Raw genomic sequence first — 20,245 nt, 5'->3', positions numbered from 1 at the left:
ACCTGTGATTGTTCAATTATGTTGAATACATTGAAAGTCGTTAAAATTAAATTAGATTTTTGTGACTTGAGAATAGTTTGAATTGATTTCGTTGTTGATAAAAATTCAAAGGTATGATGATTAAATCGATTTATGTATAATAGGTAGATAATAAATAATTTTCTACCCTGTAACTATATTTTTTTTATTGTTAATATTTTCACTGAAATCGCCGAGTTTTTTTATTTTCTGTCCAGATTTCCATTTTGAAAATAAATTTTTCGAGTATTTTATATGTTTCAAAAATATTTCAAGTACATATTAAATATATTATTATTATTTATTCCTGAATATAAGCAATATTTTTTAACTATTATCAATCGGGGTTTGTATAGAATAACTAGTTTCTAATATTAATAGTTTGACTAAAGCGTAAAAAATAACGGATTTCATACTTTAACTTTACATAAATATATATATGAAGTTGTATGGACTGAGGGAATCACAACCATCGACGTACCTACTATTTACATATTAAAATTTTTTTTTAAGTTCTATACTTCAGCCGAGGATATAAAAACATAGGCTGAGATTCAAAAATCAATTGTTGATAAATTAATTAACATTAAACTAAAAGACATTAAATTTCAAAAAAAATCTATTAGATTATTACCTGACATAATTGTTATTTTGGAATTGATGCCCAAGCTCTAGAACTCATTAAGCATCAGTTCCTATGTTGTTACGCCTACGAGCTACGTACAAAATGAAATAGTACTGCTCAATAATTACTATCATCCATTATCGTGAAGCAAAATCGGCTACCCATATGCCTAATCCGTTTCTCAGAAAGTATTATATTTAATGAGTTAATACTAGATATACATTTTATACAATTCGACGTGACTTGATGACTGTTTCATGAGACTCGATAACCACAGGCGGTCACTAATATCCACCATCGTGAAGCGGGCGTTAAACGTAGACGACTGGTCTTTTCCGTGCAAATCTGTTCCGGAGACGATTGCTGTTGTAGTTGGTGCCGTGATAAGAGTACAGTCTGCTAGTCGACTGGGGCTTGTCGGTGACGTCTACCACTCGGAAACCGGGCAGCAGGTCGAGATCGTGTTTGGCGGTCTTTGATGAGGCAGTGGAGGCCTCAGCGACGGGTTCAGGTGACGAGACCACAATGTTACTGACGTCCGTCGATGAAGAAGTGAATATTGACAGAAATTGATCAACCAGAGACTGTTCGTGTTTTACTTCAGTCTGCGTGCTATTGTTGTTTCCGTTGTGGTTGTTGCTGTTGTTGTTGTCACCTTGGGGAGGCAGAGGGCTAGAAGGGTTCTGGGCAACCGGTGGACCCGTGTGATGGATGTACGTCATCGGCCAAGTTTGTGGTGGCCCGTCTGTTGAAGGGAAATACTTATCGCTACACGGTCGCCACTGATCTGTGGATTTTCCCACGTGACACCTATGAGAGCAAAAGTATGTTAAAATCGACCACAGCCCCAAACCAAATATTACTCTTTTTGTAATTATTTTTATATTATTCTTAAATATTATTTTCTCCAATCAGATGACTTACCATGGATAACTGACTCCTTCGGAATAACCGCATTTATGGTCAGGACGACAACAATAATCCCAATCGCCTTGATCAACTGGGCAAGACCATATGCCCATGTTGACGTTTTCGGTACAATACGAACCCGGCCTGCATGGTTGTCCGTTAACAGTGAATCTCATCCATGTCCACTCCAATCCACCAGAAACTATTTATGAAATTAAAAAGAAATCGTATTTAAAAGCTTAAAGATACGGAAGGATGTTTGTTTCTCACAGCCATTGGTCGGAGAGTATTTTGATACGGGTGAGCTGAAACAATGGACTTCGCTAAAATCCCATGTGTACAACAAAAATTGTTGGTCTAGACTGAAATGTTGGTTTGGTTTCAAATCTCTCATCTCGATGTCACTCAACTCGCAATAACCTCCGCTACATAACAACGGAATAACGAGAAATACTAAATGTCACGTGATAAATGCACATGCGCTATTATTATAATAATAAAGTCTATTCACCAGGTATGGTGTTAAGACTAAGAAAATCTGTACCTACAAGTAGCTGAGTGTAGAACACCGAAAGTATTGGCTTTCTCTAGCCTTATTGCACTCCATCTTGCACTGGTATTCCGACTCGACGGTCATAGACTTTTTTACTGCTGACGGCAACAACCGGGCAGTACCTCCAAAATTTATATAACATACTGAAAACGAAGAAATAAAAAAATGTGATTAAAAAAAAAAACATAAAATATAATAAATAATAATTATATTATGTCCATTAATTCAGGGGGGGGGGGGGTTAGAATTGAAATTTATAAACATTTTTTTAGTTGAACCTGAACTGCGGACGACTAGTCTTATATTAATTTAATAAATGCATTCGTTAAACAAAATGTCAGTCTTACGTTTTTTTGCCATCCCGTAGACTGTCGGTACTTGCGTGGGCTTCTGTCCATATGGGTTGAACCAGCTATTGTATACACCTCCGGGGACTCCAGGCAACCTGTTCGTGGGCCTGACAGACACGGGGGTGTATTCTCCTGGTGTCTGGAAGAATGTGGTTGGTGGCATAGATGGCACGTAAGTACCTGTAGGTCTAGTGGGTATGTTAAAGACAGTCGGCGTGACAGGGTAATATCCGGATGGTGGTGATAAAGTCGACGATGGAGGAAAGTACTGTGGTGGCGGTGGTGGTGATGATGGTGGACCAACGGGGTAGTACTGCGGTGGTGGTGATGGTGATGAAGGTGGACCGACGGGGTAGTACTGTGGTGGTGGTGATGGTGATGAAGGTGGAACGACGGGGTAGTATTGTGATGGTGGTGGTGGCGATGGCGATGGTGTTGGTGACGGTGACTCGGACGGTACTATGGGGAAGAATTGTAGTGGTGGTGACGATGGTGGACCGTACTTTGGTCCATACAGCGATGGCGTCAGTGGAGGGGGCACGCCGTACTGAGGCCGGTATGTGGTGAGCACGGTGGGCGTCAGGTCCTGTCCCGGGACCAATGGCCATCCAGATTGCGGCAAAACCTTATCAAGTTCACACCCTCGGCCGTAGCTGCCACGGTTGTAGACATCGCAACCGGAATCTTCAACGAAGTGTTTAACCGGGTCCATGTCGAGTACCGGGTAATCGGTCAAATAACAGTTGTCGGACCATTTACCGATGACTGGGGGCCCACGGCTGTGAAACACACATGGATTACATAATATACATAATAAGTTGATCACATGGAGTCACGTGTAGAGAGGTGTGTAGTGGTTCAACTCCCCCCTTGAAAACTTTTTGAAAGTTGGAAATTGCATACAATATTTATTTATTGATGAGATAAAATAAAATAATTTAAATTTTTTATGAATCTCCTCCCAATTTTCTTTTGTATACGTTCATAATCATTTGGTCGTAATATACAATATTGAATACATTAATATGTATTTGATGGAAGGATAAAGTTGTTAAAGTGTTGTTACTTCAAGGTGTATACATACCGAAAGCTGAATACCCGACAAGTAAAGTGTTTTACGTGGAGGCAGATGAGCTCGCACTCGTGTAAATTCTCCGTCTGCACAGAAAATTTCACTATAGACACTTCCAACGTCAAACCACTCCGGATTCGTTCAAAACAATCTAAAATTCATATGTAAATAATAAATATTTTATAATTATCTGTAAGTTAATTTGTATGTTCATGACACCTGTAACGGCTAAGTCACAAAAAACATATGCAGAAAGTTTTTCAATAACTGTCAGATCAACCAATTACAAACTCAAAAATATCATAATAGATTTATAATTGCAGCGTTAAAAAATAATTCTTATTAATGTATAATTGCTTATTTTTAATTTGTTTTTTTTTATTAAAATTAAATTAGGAACCATTTTTTTACTCTATTTTAGTCACAAATACTTTGAAAATAGAAAACAATTATTTGAAAATACTATTACCTATTTCTGTCATTATTTTAAATAGTTTAAAAAGAAGTATAATATTTTTAAATACTGAATAAAACCATAGGGCATAGATTTAATTAAATTGAACATTCAAGAATTGCACCATGTTTTACAAACAAATTCTGACTCCATTTTCCAGTTCTACATATCATGTGGCTATTTACTGAATCCCAATAATACCTCTTAGAGCGAATTGAGTCATTAAGTTTTAAATGTAAAATATAATTCTAATTAAGTTCACATTTTAATACTAACCGAGAGTCCCGTCAAATTTTGAACAAAATATATTTTCCCTCATTTTTACAAACTTGAGGCTGAAAGAGATTTTAGGTATGATTTTGAATGTTTTTTTTTCTGTTTTTGGGTAATATTTTATGTATATATGTAATATATTGAATTAAAATACTAAATACGTAAAAAGTGGAAGTAATACTAATAAATAATTATATTTTCCGTTTTCCGAATACATTGAATTGTAACTCTTTAATGTATGAACTAATTAACGTCTTTTAAACTACTCATACCTAACTTAATAATCACTTTTTTCACTATTTCATGACCTCCTTCCATAGATATGCCACTAGTAAAATTTCACCCTCTTCACCCTTACATGCGGCTCTGAATAAGCCAACAACAATCTAAAAATAATATTATTCATAGTGTATTATAAATTAGAACAAAAAAATATAAACATTTTTAGTAACTTCCTAAAAATGAATTAGTGACCACAAATTTAAACGTAGTCACGTTTATTGTTGTGTTTCGTTTTTTGATTATGGATATTTTTTGTCATTAAATTTTACTTTTGTATCCTAATATGAAAAAGCTTAAATAAAGGGTTAAAAGGCTTAAATAAAAATGACAAAATCTTAAAATTATTTATGACTAACCAATATAAAATTATAAAATTATGTAATTTATATACTTCATATTGATTTTTTTCAATCCAAAAAATATAAAGTAAAAATATTATAAAAATTATGAGACTTATTTAATATTTTAATGATTTTTACTGTATAGCCCACACACGCATTAACAAAAATCTGTGACTTATTCTTACCGGTGTCCCAATTTTTTGCAGGTTGACATCCAGGCTGACTAAGTTCGTTTCGCGCAAACACATCGCAATCCCTGTCTGGGACTAAATCTTGGAAAATATCCAATTGTCTGAGCATTTTATCACCCAAATGACAGTTGTCCATAGAAGACGTAAAACTATATCTGTTGGGGAAAAAAACGATCAACCTTATTGTTTAAACACGTTCGTAGATCCGTTTTGTACCTCACCTGTAACTAAATATATTACAAGTGAATGTCTGTTCATTAGCACACATGGTCTCACAGCCGTAAAGAGACGGAGCGTTGGTTGATTTGATAATGTTTTCTTGCTGCAAATGGTGTCCCGTTCTGGCTTTGATGAAACACTCTGCGGAAAACGATTTGCATACTATCAATACATTATTATAATATTCAAAACATCCAAAATAACACACGATTGTCGACAGACGACATTAACATCAACTAAAAACAAAATAATTGTCACAAGAATTTTTTGCGGTTTTCCACAAATAGCCAGGGGTAAACAGTCAATTATTTGTATACATTTGATCACACACAAAATGTGGTCTCAAACATTATTATTAAAAACTTATATAAGTGTATAATATTTAAAATGTACAATAGTATAGAATAATAATATAATAAAATAACGATCAGCGATTTATTTACCTAACCTATCTAAGTCTCTAAAATAAATACAGGTAGTAGATATAAGTACGTTGCAACTTTTATTAAAAATAAAATACATTTTAAAACTATGAAGTAAATATAATACAATTATTGTAAATAATAAAATGTAATATGATTAATAATCATGCTATAGAATATCAAATTAATATATGCATGTTTGAGTTTTGACTAATATGTACAATTGACCAATTCATTCGACCTTCTGACTTGCACTCGTTTCAAGGAGAAATTTGAGCTTTTGTGGTACCCGCATGTACCGGTCCAACACCATAAAACCTAGTAGGTACTAGAAGAAAGCTTCTAGGGGAAGTACCTATTTTCTCGGCACTAGTTTAATATTTTTTTAATCAGTTCACTATACTCAATAAAAGCAACGGGTCTACGATATCGAGGAGTCTGATGATTCAAAACCTCATCAATTCTCGACTCAATCTGCGCGTTATAGAATAGGCGGCCACAGGAAATGTGTACATTACATTATCCTCGAATTATTGTATTTTCATTTATTTTTATTATACTCAAACATTACGCATGAATATAAATGTTTAGCAATTTAGTATCTTTAGTCATATTATTGATTTTCTTCAGATTTCCATCGGCACTTCAATGTGACTTAATATTCTATAAATCCTACTTGATTAGCAATCTACAATGTATCCAAAATCTATACTTCAGTTACTAGAGATGTCCATATTTAATAACTTCACATTTCGTTCGGCAGTTCCATATTGTATTAATAAATTATTTTAACCTAGAGACTGGCTACCATATCCGCTAGCAATTAATTTTCACGTACCTATAGCAGTATAGCTGTATCGGTAATAAGAATTTCACCTACATTCAATACTATAAAAACTACTGCCATTTTGCAGTCCCTTAAGTCGCCGCATACCACAAACTGGATCAACTTTAGGTCCATCCCAAAACTCGGACAGCTGATTACGATATTATAATACTCGTATTATTGCACACAAATATTGTAATATGCGACAATTCAACGATCTACTTCAACAATGAAATGAGCATAACTGACACCCTCCACCTATCACAAGGATTATATTTTCTCTCTAACGATAAATTACCTAAATTGTAGAGTTGCTAATCGGCTAAATACAGCATCTAGTGCTCATGTAGTATAAGAAAACGGGGGCACAAATCAGTGACGTGAACTCAAATTGCCTATCCAAAACGCCGTGTTTCAATATTAGTTTATTTACGTTGGTGGGTAAAGTGTGTTATATTATCTTTTGGGTGACATACTAACCGTTGATTGATGCCGGAAGTCGGTTCACCGTCGTCGCCGTTAACGTCGGTTGTATGTTATTGTACAGGAACCGGACGTCGTTGTTATACAGGTCGGTCGGTCTGACCAGAGACACGCCACCGCCTCCGGCGCCTCCATTAAAAAGTTCCTGCACTCCTGGTTTCAACTGGTCATAGAAAACTCTGTCACCACCACCATATGCCACTTCGTTGCCCTGTTGCCACTGTGGGCTGAGGTCTTGCCATAGGTCCTGTTCGTTTCCAGGCCCACCCCATTTGCGCCTCTGCCCATATGGTCCGGCCAACTCCGTGTACCGACAGCTGGGTGAAGCATTTACATTTTTCTCGAAATAATCATATTCCAAGTCCGATTGGAAGTCCAAAGACAGGTCTAGCTTGTCAGAAGATACGGTTGATAGTTGGCAGCTGCTATAAGAGTCCAACTTCATGTCGTATCTATTATATCAAAAGAAAAAATAAAGTGATAAAACGATACAGATAATGGATATCATATTATACTATAATATAATTATTTAATTATCTTAACGGTGACCACACTAAATTTTTGACAAAATTAATTTTTTTTTAATTCAAGCTTAATAACTTTTTAAAAATCATACAATGAGTATATTATTAGATAAGAATAAAAGTTTAACATTGAGCCATTTGTTTTAACCATTTGCTTCTATGGCGTTCTTTCTTCTTTCTATCTTACAATGTATAAGTATAACTATAACTTTTAACTAATGTACATCGTTTAAACTGAAAACATACAAAATTTTGTTTTTTTTTGTCTGTCTATTTAGTTTTTATCAATACTAAAAGGTAATAAAAAGTACATGCATGAAGATAATTTATTGACTGAATTAATTGAAACTACATTTTTTTATTATTGATTTCATTCGTCTATTTAATAGCTTAGTGCATGTTCAAAATAACCAATATGGTTTTAAAAGACTTATAACCTGGTTTAAAAAAGTTATTCTTAAAAAAATAGTAATGATACAAACCTGAAATTAAATCCTTCGCAACGAAATTCTTTTTCGTATTCGCAATATAGTTCACAATCTCCTTTTGAATCAGCTGGCAGAGTTCTTTGAATATATTTATCAGTAAGACGACGGCCTCCCACGAGCTTAATGAAACACGCTATTCAAAAATAATATAATATATGTTGTCGATACAAGTATACACTGAAGATATTTAGCCTGACAATTTATTGTTGATAACAATGTTTTCAAAAATACTCCAACAATTCAACATGTTACCAAAAAATGTTTATGATACTTTTTAATAGATTTATAGATTTTATTATTTTATTTCTAAAAATATATTATGACCAACCAATATTTTTGAATTAAATACAAACTGAGCTAAAAATTCAGAATTTAACAATACTTTGTTTTGTACCTAACCTATGTATATTATGTATTTATTTTATGCAGCTCTAAATAAACGTTTTTTTCGGAATTATCTGTGATTTTTGTATAACTAGAAACACTGAAAACTAATTGTTTGATAATCTACCATTTATTTACTTTTAGATAGAGTTTTAAAATAACAACTCGGAACAATCCTAATCTAATAACGTATTATTCATATATTTTAAATATTTCTATGAAATAAAGAAAAACGCTAATTGCTATCAAAAAATATCGATACTATTTCATAAGACTTATATTTTCAACCTTACTGGTACATAATATTTAGATGCACTAATACTACAACCTATTTATTTTAATTACAATTATAATCAACATTATAAAGATATTTTAAATTGTTTTATTTTATTTATACCTATAACTCTCTTTCCTACAGAATAGCCCACTTTTAAAGGGACATTGTTCTTTTTATTCTATCAATTTGTTAAACAATTAAAAATAATATCATAATTCATAAGGTTTAATTTTTAAGGAGTCTACAGATACGGTTAAATGTGCTTAAATATTTCAACGAATGACTGGTATAAATAAATAAATGAATTATTGTTAAATAAATGTATAATTTAATTAATTGTTAGTTTCCATCATAATTTAAAACGAATGACAAATTCTGTAAAATAAGTATTCCGAGTATGAACTAAAACTAATATTATAAAGAAAAATAATTTCAATTACTAATAAAGTAATAACACTTTAAACTCTTATGTTTACGGGTAGGATTATTTCTATTCATAAAATAAGGACAAATAAACAGTCTATTTTCTACTAACATGGAGTTCAAAGAATCCACCAATATCGTAGTGTTGTCCAATAATTGTAAAATAATTAAAGCTAACAGAGTTTATTTCGTGTTAACAAGTGTTTAAAGTTACCAACAGTCTCCATTGAATTATACGAACTTATTAAATAATTAAAATATGAATTTTTGAAATGTATTCTTTCTTAACAAAAATGTATTGCTGTTTGCTTGTTTTTAAATTTTATTATAAATACTCACAGAGAGAAATAAATAATAATCTCAAATATATTATCTCTTATGAATTATAATCGTTGCAATTGGAGCACTATTTCTGGGGTTAATAGTGCTCACAGAAAAATAATGAATACCTAGTAAAATAATGCATTATAGTAAGTATATATAAGTACATTAAACCAATCACTATAAAGCTGGCTAATGCTTGGCCACTAAACAAAAATTAACTCCTTTGAGGATAGTGCGTAATTACTAATTAGCGACCGCAGGCGAGTTATTTTTTCTAATGTAGTCAATACAAGATGATTTTATCGATTTTCTAGTGAAGTTAATTAGTGACCTAAAAGGTTATGATGTTAACAATATTGTTGACTGTTAAGTGTTAATGCACAATTTCAGTAAATAATCATCAAAACTTATACGGAATAACAAAATTGAGTCAAAATATAGGAAAAGTTCATCGCAAAACAATTTTGAACGCGTATTGATATTTCTAACAAATATGAATTTAATGTATTATACTATTATTATTGCCACTACCCATTTAATATATATCGATCACCTAATGAAGCTGTGTTCACATTTCTTACACACGACAGCAAGCTGCGGGTAAGAAAACGTCCACGCTTGTCGCTTACGTAAAATTTTTAATTCGTTATTTCGCATGAGACATATACTATATATATATATAACACATTACAGCCGCATGTAATCAGCAGAACCATATTATTGTTCTAGCGTCGAAAAATATTCATACAATAATATGGTTTGCAATATACAGCCAGTGAATTGTAAATACGCATGTCAGTGCGTAATAATAAAACCTCCTTGTTTTATAAGTTGTTATGGGTGTTTCGTGTTACAATATTATTATTTTCACATGTCCATATCGCGAGAAAAACATTATGGTCGTATTCGACATATTGAATACTACAATGTGATCTGTAATCATTATATATTATATTGTTATTACCAGAGATGTCTCGATACACGGGTACTGAACATGTCATAAATCGATATTCAATATAATTTAAAAAAAAAATGTATTTGTTAATTATTCTTATATTATACTACAATCATCAAAAAGTTTTTATTTTATTTGTGTTACAGTACCTATTAGGTATATGAAATTGGTAAAATGCATCATAACATATGGTGAACATTATATAATTTGAATATTTATTAGTTAAAATTAAAGAGACTAGTAATAATTTCCTCATTTAATATTTAACTTTACTGTTATATATCTTCTTTTATAGTTGAAATTGGATACTACTTCCATAAATTATGAAATAAATAAATACATACTAATTACTAAGTCTTATCGTGAGAAAATGTTAAAAAAAGTAATCATATTACCATAATAATATTCACTTAAAGTCTACAGATACTTACAAAAATAAAAATAGATACAAACAAATATAATTTTTGATACTTGATACTAGGTTTATGTGTTGAGCTGATATCGATTAATCAAATAATAATTAATTATAATCTGTGTTTAATTTAAACGATGGCCCCTGCAGACTTAGGAGTATTAGACAGAGATTAGGTTAGTACAAGCTACTGTTCACTCATCCGAAGTAGCGATGTGATGTTATCATACCTATTTGTTAAAAATTATTTTTAAATGTATTTCAAATTACTTTTTATATTATGGTATTAATATTTTTTCCAATAATTGTTTAAATACCTATAAAAATATATAAATGTAATAAAAATTTATCTTATATTCCTAATTTTATATACTTCTTAGTTAAATATAAGTACATACTTGTCTATGGACATTTTTTAGAATGAGAATTTGTCTGGATAAGTATTTGTTTGTTACATAAATATTTTTAAATTAGAGGAGACCAAATAAACTAATCGCCACAGGACTTAGTATTACTATAAAAATATATTTGAATTGTACTTTATATTTTCAAATCTAAAACCACAATATATAAGAATTTGATTCTTACAACTTGTCCACCTTATACTGCACCTACTGTAGGTATGCATCATGGATTTGTAAAACGATTCGATTATAATTTACACTTATTTATTTGATATTCAGATGTATCATCACATCAGAATTATGTCATTTAATCTTAAAATATCAACGAAAAACATTATTGATATTTTTTATATTATTTATTTTGGGTTACTTACTCTATTCAAAATCGTTTATCCATTATTATAATACTATTTAACGACAGCGGTGTTGCCGAGTGTCAACACTTATTTAATTTACACAGTAAAAATGATTTAATTTTTTTTAGAAGTCGATGTATATAGGAAGATATTAGATTCACACTTTTATGTTACTCACTTGTTCTATCTCTACATTGCAATATTTTCATGAAAAGATCGTACTCCGGGTCGTCGTACGGTCCCGATTTTGGTAAATCTAAGCCAAGTAGACAAGTACCATTTCCATTTCCGTTTAATCTGGAGGATAAAAAACCAACACATTAGGTACTTAGGTGACGTTTATTGTTCTCGGATATATGACATATAAGTAGATAACTTTTTGGGAGTTTCCTAACTTCTCAGGTATGTCCCAATTGCGTCCCAAGAAAAATACATGTTTTTGACAAAGCCCGTGTGTATCATTTAGAGCTACACTGGTGCACCACGAGGAAGTGAGAATTGTTAATGGTAAAGCTGGCCACTTAAACTCACCCATAACTGTATGTGTTGCACAACATTCGTTCGCATTCGTTACTGCATTGTTTTATATTTGTAGTAGATATTGTTTTGGTCACATCTGAACTGTTCAAACGTTTTCCAATGGCAACCCTTTCGAAACAATCTGTTTGAATAAAAAAAAACAATTTAATTTTTATTATATTATTTTTAATATAAAATGAAATAGTATATTAGACCATGTATTGTATTACTGTAGTATTGTTTTCGTAAACTTGTAACAATAGCTAGTTAATGTTTTATCACCTTCGAGTTTAATTATATAAATATTATAATTTATAATATTTGTTATATGTTGGCGCTATATAGTTAATAGTTAGGTATTTTACTTCCTATTCTAAATTTGTATTACATGTTCATTGTTTATAGTTCTTACCATCAGACAATATTATATTATACTACTCAGTCTTTGGAGACACAAATATCCAATATCCTCAATATCTGATACATGTACCTACATAATATTGGAAGCACGTATAATAATATATAGTATATTATTTTTTTTTACAGCATAGCATTTAATATTATAAAAATGAAAATTCAAATGTATATTTTTCCTTGTATTTGGAAAGCACATTTACATATTAAATGTGATTATTAAATGTTATATAATAATGTGCCATCGCCTGTGTAGAATGAAAAATATGCTATTTCCAGAACAACATTGTGGCCGTTATTTTGATGGCAACCGTTCATTCCTATTTCCTATATTATTTATTAATATTAATAACTCCTCGTATTAAGTCGTCGATGTTTCATATAGGGCTAAATATCAAAAAATATGAATAATATAATGTCATTGAATATAATAATATTTTAGGGAACCCGCCATATAGGTAGCAGCGTACAATTCGAGTGGAACTACGTACTTAATACAATATAATATTTCACCTAGGCTGATAACAATCTATTTTAAGTGCCATATAGCCATGTAGGAGCCACACGAGGAACTATAGAATTATAATATATATGATCACGTTGCGCAATGGTGAGCGCTCAGATTACGCGGCACGTTAAAGTCTCCACACATCAAAAGCGAACTATGAACGTATTATATTAGCGTGTCAATAGTCAATACCTCACGAACTCCATCCGCTGGAATGTATCCGGGATCGATGTCGCTTTTCACTCACGATTAAATGATTTAATTTGTCATACCGACAAGGCTGCTGTGCCTAATTTTTATTTTATTTTCTTAGAGTTTTTCTGCAGTGATATGGTTCCGTACACATACTATACATTTATATTTTATACGTATTATATAGGTAGGCAGAGGTGTATGACTTCCGCCTGTACAAGGAAATGTTTCCGAAACTGCTGAAACTGCATATAGCACAGGTAATAATAAAATATTATATTTAATGTTATATGGATTATGGAATACTAATAAGTTATAAGTAATAATGTTTCGGATAACTTTTTCAATTTAAAATCAAGATTTTTGACGACAAAAGACGATTACGTACATTATATTTTTTAAAGATGCGATTCAAAGAAATGTTATTTTATTAGGTTGAGTTCAAAACTGTGGCTCTCTCATATGATCTGCATACAAAGATGAGACACTCTATGTATGACCGTATATAACTACAAAATCAAACAACACATGATTTCCTTCGATAGTTATAAATGCGAGAAAACGGAAAACACGACAGGCCCTGTTATCATTATTGATTCTAATTTACTATATACTATACGTATTTTAATGTCACAAGTACATAGCTGAACGAGGCAGTATAATGTCATAGCAAGATTAAAAATACTTTTATGCTTAAAATGTTATCCATAAATGCACGCTTCACTAGCATGCAAAAACCTAGAACATATATATATATATATATATATTATTTATATTATACTTATACGTATATAACAAATATTGTGATTATGAATATGAATAAAACTGAGCGTTTTATTAAAATTACATTCTGCAAAAACAATATCTACCTAAACGTAATATTATGATCAACGGCAATGAATTGGTATTAAACCATGAAATCGCATATACTGCCCAACATCACTGATACTATTGTTTGTAATCCATATTTTTCTTATTTTTTTCTATTAAGATAAGTACTCAATAATCATATACTAAATTTGCACTTTGGTTTATTCACACTTCAAAAATAATGTAATTTCATGGTTTCGGGATAACAAATTGTAGATGCCCATTAAACCATATTTTATTTAATTATTAAATTATGTTATTCATTGTCATCATTTATACTCAAATAGATTTTAAGTAAGTTTCAAAATGCCTTTATGCAAAAGTCCGTTAGATGAGTAGGTACATTATGTACACGTATATATTATTAGGTATACCTACATGTATATAGTAGTTCAGAAGTTTACGGATAAATATAAACATTAAACAAGGACAAGCAATATAAGACACATACATGTATGTATAGCTATATTATAAAAAATAAATATAGTTATTGCAATAATACTTTGGCACCTATATAAATACGATGCATTTATTATTAATACCGACAACTTAAACCAGGTTGTAGTTCTAAAGTTCTAATTTTCTAAATATACTTATAAGGAAATAAACTATACAGTCTTTAACAAGATTGAAAAACATATTCAATCCAATTTTAAATACCAAATGTATACTTGTCTACATTAAATTCAATATTACCAATTAGATACGAATATCGGTTTAGGCACCAAAACATCATTATTTGCATAAAATATTTTACCTATTCATTATTATTGTTTCTTTTTTTCTGAGTAGGTAATATAAAAAAATATAGGGACTTAAGACACTTTAGCAGAAGACTTTCAGAAATTGTAATCAAATTGTAATCCATATTTCCGGTGGAATAAATGGATATTGGAGGCCATCGCTTTGTGAAAGGGTAACAACATTTTTTTGTCTCATGGGCACCGGTCATGTAAATCGATCCTCAAAATCGTTGTACCATCGAATCTAGAAAGAAATAATAATTTAACCAACAATCGAGGAAGGTAATCATCGTACTCACTTACACAAACTACAAATAATAAGGCTGTGTAGTCTATATAGATATACCTATAATTTGTTGTGAAAGTTTCAAATCAACACTAATTACTGGTAACCGGTAAGTACAAGTATCTTGATATTTTTATTAAATTATAAAGAGGAAAAATTATTTCTTTGTTTCTTTGTTTGTTTGTTCCGGGCAATCTCAGGAACCACATAACTGATTAACATTTTTTTCCCATCAGAAACCTACACTATCTCAAAGATCTATAGGCTATATTTTACCTCAAGAAGTGGCTAGATAAGTTATTACGAATTTAAGAATTTTTATAAAACACAGATAAATAATATATTTTTGTTTATTATTGGGTTGCTATTGGTTACAAATACAAAAGTTATTATGATTGAATTAAGTTTTAGCTGTATTTTATATTTGGTCAAAACCATCAAAAGGACTGTTTTAAAAATCTTTAATGGAAATTAAAATGTGATAAATCAATGGGCATTTCTTATCGGGAAACAGTTTGTTTAAATATAAATTTTAATGGTAGGATATAAATTAAAAAAATGTATTACAAAAACATCAGTCATTAATAGGTATATTTAAAAAAAAATCAGAGACACAATACACCTAGATTTTATATTAAAGTCATAATAATGTTGTATATGTTAAAAAAACATAAGAATATTAATAAGTGGTCTTTAAGTTGACGTATTGGGCGTAATCTTTACGAAAATAAAACCAGTCTTAGTTACAAATAAATGTGTAATTTTGTGATTGATGTGTGAAAAATAAAATCAAAATCAAAGTTAAACAAATCTTTTATTTTTTAAGTTTTGAATATTACTGCCCAAGTATTAAGTAGCGAATTTAATACAAAGTTTGATTCATATACTAAATTGTCATTTTTAAGGGGCAATGATTATAAAAATCGTGTGTTCATAATATAATGTTATTAGTAAGAGAAGTGATTAACAGTTTTCTTTTTCAAAATGTTTGTCCGATTAAATAATTTTGTAAACTGAAACTAATTCTTAGGGTTATATCTATTACTTAAGTATTATTTATTTATTGATTATTATAGATCTAATATTTAGAATTAACAGGAATAATTATAGGTAGGTACCTAAGAATTGTATGCTTTAAAATCTTCTAAATACATATATTTGCAGAGCCGACGCATCCACATATTATGTTTATATTGAAATAAGTACCTACCTATATAATAATTAATAATTAATACTTTTAGTTGAAATTACTGTATTTAATCATTGAGATATCCACATGCAGAGCATTGGGAAATTATTTTTATACAATTATTCATGGAAATAATGTCGTACCGATATAGACACACAGTTTCGGAGCTATGAGTTTTGGAGTTTCTTATATAGCACGTAAACGACGTGAATAAATCGATTGCCAAAATTCGACCTTCAGGCTGTAAAACTAACGTACCTATCACATCCAATGGTACGCAACGATTATCAACACATTTTATCAAAACGTTATGTTATGGCTCAATCAATTCCATTTTTTTTCTAAATTCAAATGTTCACATATTTTGGGACTTGGAAAAAATATGAAATTTCAATCAAATTAATTGTACCGTCTATTTTCAAACCAATACGAATATACGACATTATGGCTTATACGACTACAAGTTTCACATTAACCTACACACTGCAGATGTCAATTAAGAAAATATATCTTATTTAAGTATAAGAATATTTTAACCACATTTTTAATTATATGATATTATAATTATTGTTTTCAAACATATAAAACATAAAATTGGTCAACATTTATAATGTAGGTATACAAATTTTACATTTTTTTTTTTATTGTTTACATTTATAGGTTCAACAGACGTACTTTAATGTATACAATTATACGCTGTTTGATGAAAAAATGGAATCACTTAACATTATTAATTAATATTTTATGCTCAATGCTCATCGACATTGATACGATTTATTGAATAAGCAATAAATGTGATAACTGATAATCATAGATATTTGATGTGCCATGTTAAATTGACACATAATGATTTTTAATAGGTTCTCTGTAAGCTACCTTTGCTACCTTTGTCGAAAGTACCTATTACCTACATTATTGAAACTGAACTATGTTTGCAATTTATTATGAGTTAAGGAACATAACAATGAATTCAAGTAGTATATAAGAAAATATAAATATATATACGCATAGTTATTATTAAGTTAGTAATGACTAACGAGATGTGCAATTTAAGATAATATATTTTTATTTGATCCTCTTTATATTTTTAGTATAAAAAACTTAAAAACATTTAAGAGGCTTGCAGACTTTAGTTTAGAAATATGTGGCAAATACTAATTTTGTAGTTTTACTAGGTGTAAAAAAGTAGACACATATTAAAATTAGCTCATGTTAGTGGATTTAAATATATTAATTTATGTATACAAAAAATGTAGATAAAAATAATTATTTACAGTAATGAATTTGACATAAAATCACTACAATTTAAATTTCATAAATAAATAGTAATTGATAAAAATCAGATTTTGTAATAATCTTTTCCAATTTAAGCATAATTATATCATCATTGTATAATATACCTACTTCATTTCAAAAAGTAGTTATTATTGAACATTTAATTCTATATCGGCATTATACCATAAGCTCTGAGACATTGTAAATATTCTATACTTCTAAAGAAAAGTAAAATATTAATGTATTCTATAGCTGTAGTCTGAAATAAATATTTTTATTTTTCGATTTTCTTACCAACTAACAATAAAACAACTTTGACATCACATCTATAATTTGTTCACTTCAATTGTTCAACATAAAATATTTTGTAAATAATCAGAGTATGACGTATACTCCTGGTTTTCACAGAACTTATAAATTTTATGAATTTACATTTACTTATATATATTCCTAAATTTTGGGATTCACAACAAATGTACTTCAAGGAAGTTTGTAAGTAGGTAGGTGGGTAACTATGTAACTGATTGTTCAAGATTTGTGATGTGCCAATTAACTAGCAAATAGTTAAAATAAGTTAGGTACTATTTAATAGGTATACTTATCAATTTATCATCATACAAGTTATTTTTCAACATCACATTAAGTTTTGTTTTATTATCTCTTTATTATATTGTATTATAACTGTGGTTAAAATATTTAATATAGACTATAGAAAAAATACATCAAATTTCCTAGATTATTCGCTTTGCCGGTAACTTGTATAATATATAAAACAATAGTTATTATAAATTATGCAGTACTTATATATTATTAATTATTATATCGTAAACTGCTTAAAAAGTTCAAAACAATTATTTACTGTCAACAATTTCCTTACGGATGATAAAAAATAAATTTTCTTTTACTAACTGTGTATTAATAATTAGGTAAGCAACTAAAAAGGATGATTATATTAAGTAAATTAGTGAAATAAAAGAGTTCTTAATAAATGATAATAACTTGTATACATTTATTATTTTAGAACTTTAAAGTATCGAATAATATTAAATAATTTACAATTCAATACTTCAGCTGAAACAATCTATGCACTCTTAGATTACCATCTATATGACGATTACCGTCAAGTTAACAACGATGATATTAAAAATCACAGTATTATGATTTAAACAGTAAAATATCGAGTCATTAACAAAACCAAAAAAATAACAATACAAACCGTTGATGCCCTGCAGGTTGAGAAAAGATCCGGTGTTGGTGACGGTGAAAACGTGGAACAACGACACGACATAGGCGCCGAACGTACGCATCTCGAGGACCGGCGAAAATTCACCGACGATTTAGGAAAACGAACAGGAAGTGGACTTGAAAACCACAGTATGATAAAATTTCGATGTACAAAAAAAAGGTAAAGTCACAAAGACAATCACGACGGCAACGACGATTAAAGACTCGACATTTGTATATATATATTTTTTTTACATAATGTTTCGACGCATGATTATTGATCCGGTTGCGATTACAGTAAAATAATTACATATCGTAAGGCTCTCGCGAGTGCCCACCCGCTTGAAATATTACGCACCTTCGGATATATAATAAAAGTAAAAAGTATCGCCACGTCTTGTCGTATTGACGTGCCGCGTGCTAAAGACGTGTGCTGCAGACTTATCGGCACGATCTACACTATGCGACGGTATAATATAGTTTAGAGCGTTCAGGATATAAAATGTCGTAAATTGGCCAAGTATCCATAATAATTAACGTTCGTACGACGGTAACAGTAATAATAATATTATCTACCACTACCACTCCTGTGCCACTACACCACGATACCTATACCTACATTATAATATTATGTACCACTACCACGTTGCTGTAGGTACAATATACCTGTACCGCCACCGAGAAACCACCCGACCATTCATAATTCAGCATATCACAAATCGTTGTCGGGCGTGAAATCGAGCTCGCACACACTCGCACATTGTCTTGGGCAGCAGCGATATAAAAAAAAAATCGATGAAAAAAATCATTCGAACGCGTGCCGCCGCCGCCGCCGCCGAGGACAGACAGATTGGCGGCGAAACGCCGAAACCTCGTGCGTTTTTAGTCGAAACGTGTTGTACTTTACGGACTCGGCGAGTTATCCCGAAAAAAATCTACGCCTAACCTAGGACGACGACCAGTAATTAGTTACACGTGTGTCAAATAGTTACGTAAATGGGTTACATCATTGTACGTTTGTACTCACAACTACTTGTATTTATATTATTTTCATTGTCACTTTTTATCGAAAGTATCATAGTACCTATAATAATACGTTGCCTTTAAATTGTAAATAATTAAATGATTCAACGATTTCAGTGAATATATTGCAATTTTGATTACATTTTGTTTATATAATACTGGTTACTTTACCAGTTAATTAATTTAATTATAATTTAATCACCTACCTACAAACAGAATATTTTTTAACTTTTTTTAAAACAGATATAACTTTTCTGCTATGCGCGTGTACGTACACTATACGGCATATTTTTCAATATATCTAAAACCGTGTTAACTTAGTTAGATATAAGTTAAAATTGAGAAACTTGTATTTTTCTGCAAAAAAAGGCTTTAAAACGAGTAATTACTGTTCTCCCGTCTATATAAATTTATTTTCATTAATGTCTAAATAAACA

General features: G+C 30.5%; 1 protein-coding gene across 1 annotated transcript; it reads right to left on the bottom strand.

Annotated features, from left to right (window-relative positions):
* Positions 1–331: 331 nt before the first annotated feature.
* On the bottom strand, positions 332–18,868 carry LOC111038488. The gene is made up of 13 exons (XM_022321615.1): positions 18,778–18,868; positions 12,097–12,226; positions 11,744–11,862; positions 8,025–8,163; positions 7,016–7,470; positions 5,290–5,428; positions 5,063–5,223; positions 3,540–3,678; positions 2,453–3,234; positions 2,101–2,248; positions 1,823–1,977; positions 1,568–1,754; positions 332–1,453 (listed from the first exon to the last, which is right to left on the bottom strand). The coding sequence occupies exons 1-13, from the start codon at positions 18,866–18,868 to the stop codon at positions 955–957; spliced, it is 3,144 nt and encodes a 1,047-aa protein (XP_022177307.1). The 3' UTR covers positions 332–954.
* Positions 18,869–20,245: the final 1,377 nt, after the last annotated feature.

This window comes from Myzus persicae, unplaced genomic scaffold, assembly GCF_001856785.1.
Source record: "Myzus persicae strain clone G006 unplaced genomic scaffold, MPER_G0061.0, whole genome shotgun sequence".
NCBI lineage: Eukaryota > Metazoa > Arthropoda > Insecta > Hemiptera > Aphididae > Myzus > Myzus persicae.
This window is presented reverse-complemented; position numbering and strand designations above follow the sequence as displayed.

Bases quoted from the DNA above. Each gene is read 5' to 3' on its own strand.
- LOC111038488 (XM_022321615.1), bottom strand. From the start codon at position 18,868: ATGCGTACGTTCGGCGCCTATGTCGTGTCGTTGTTCCACGTTTTCACC. The intron at 11,863-12,096 runs GTGAGTTTAAGT...TTTATCCTCCAG, and splicing joins TGCAACACATACAGTTATGG to ATTAAACGGAAATGGAAATG. The intron at 1,755-1,822 runs GTGAGAAACAAA...TTTCATAAATAG, and splicing joins ATACTCTCCGACCAATGGCT to TTTCTGGTGGATTGGAGTGG.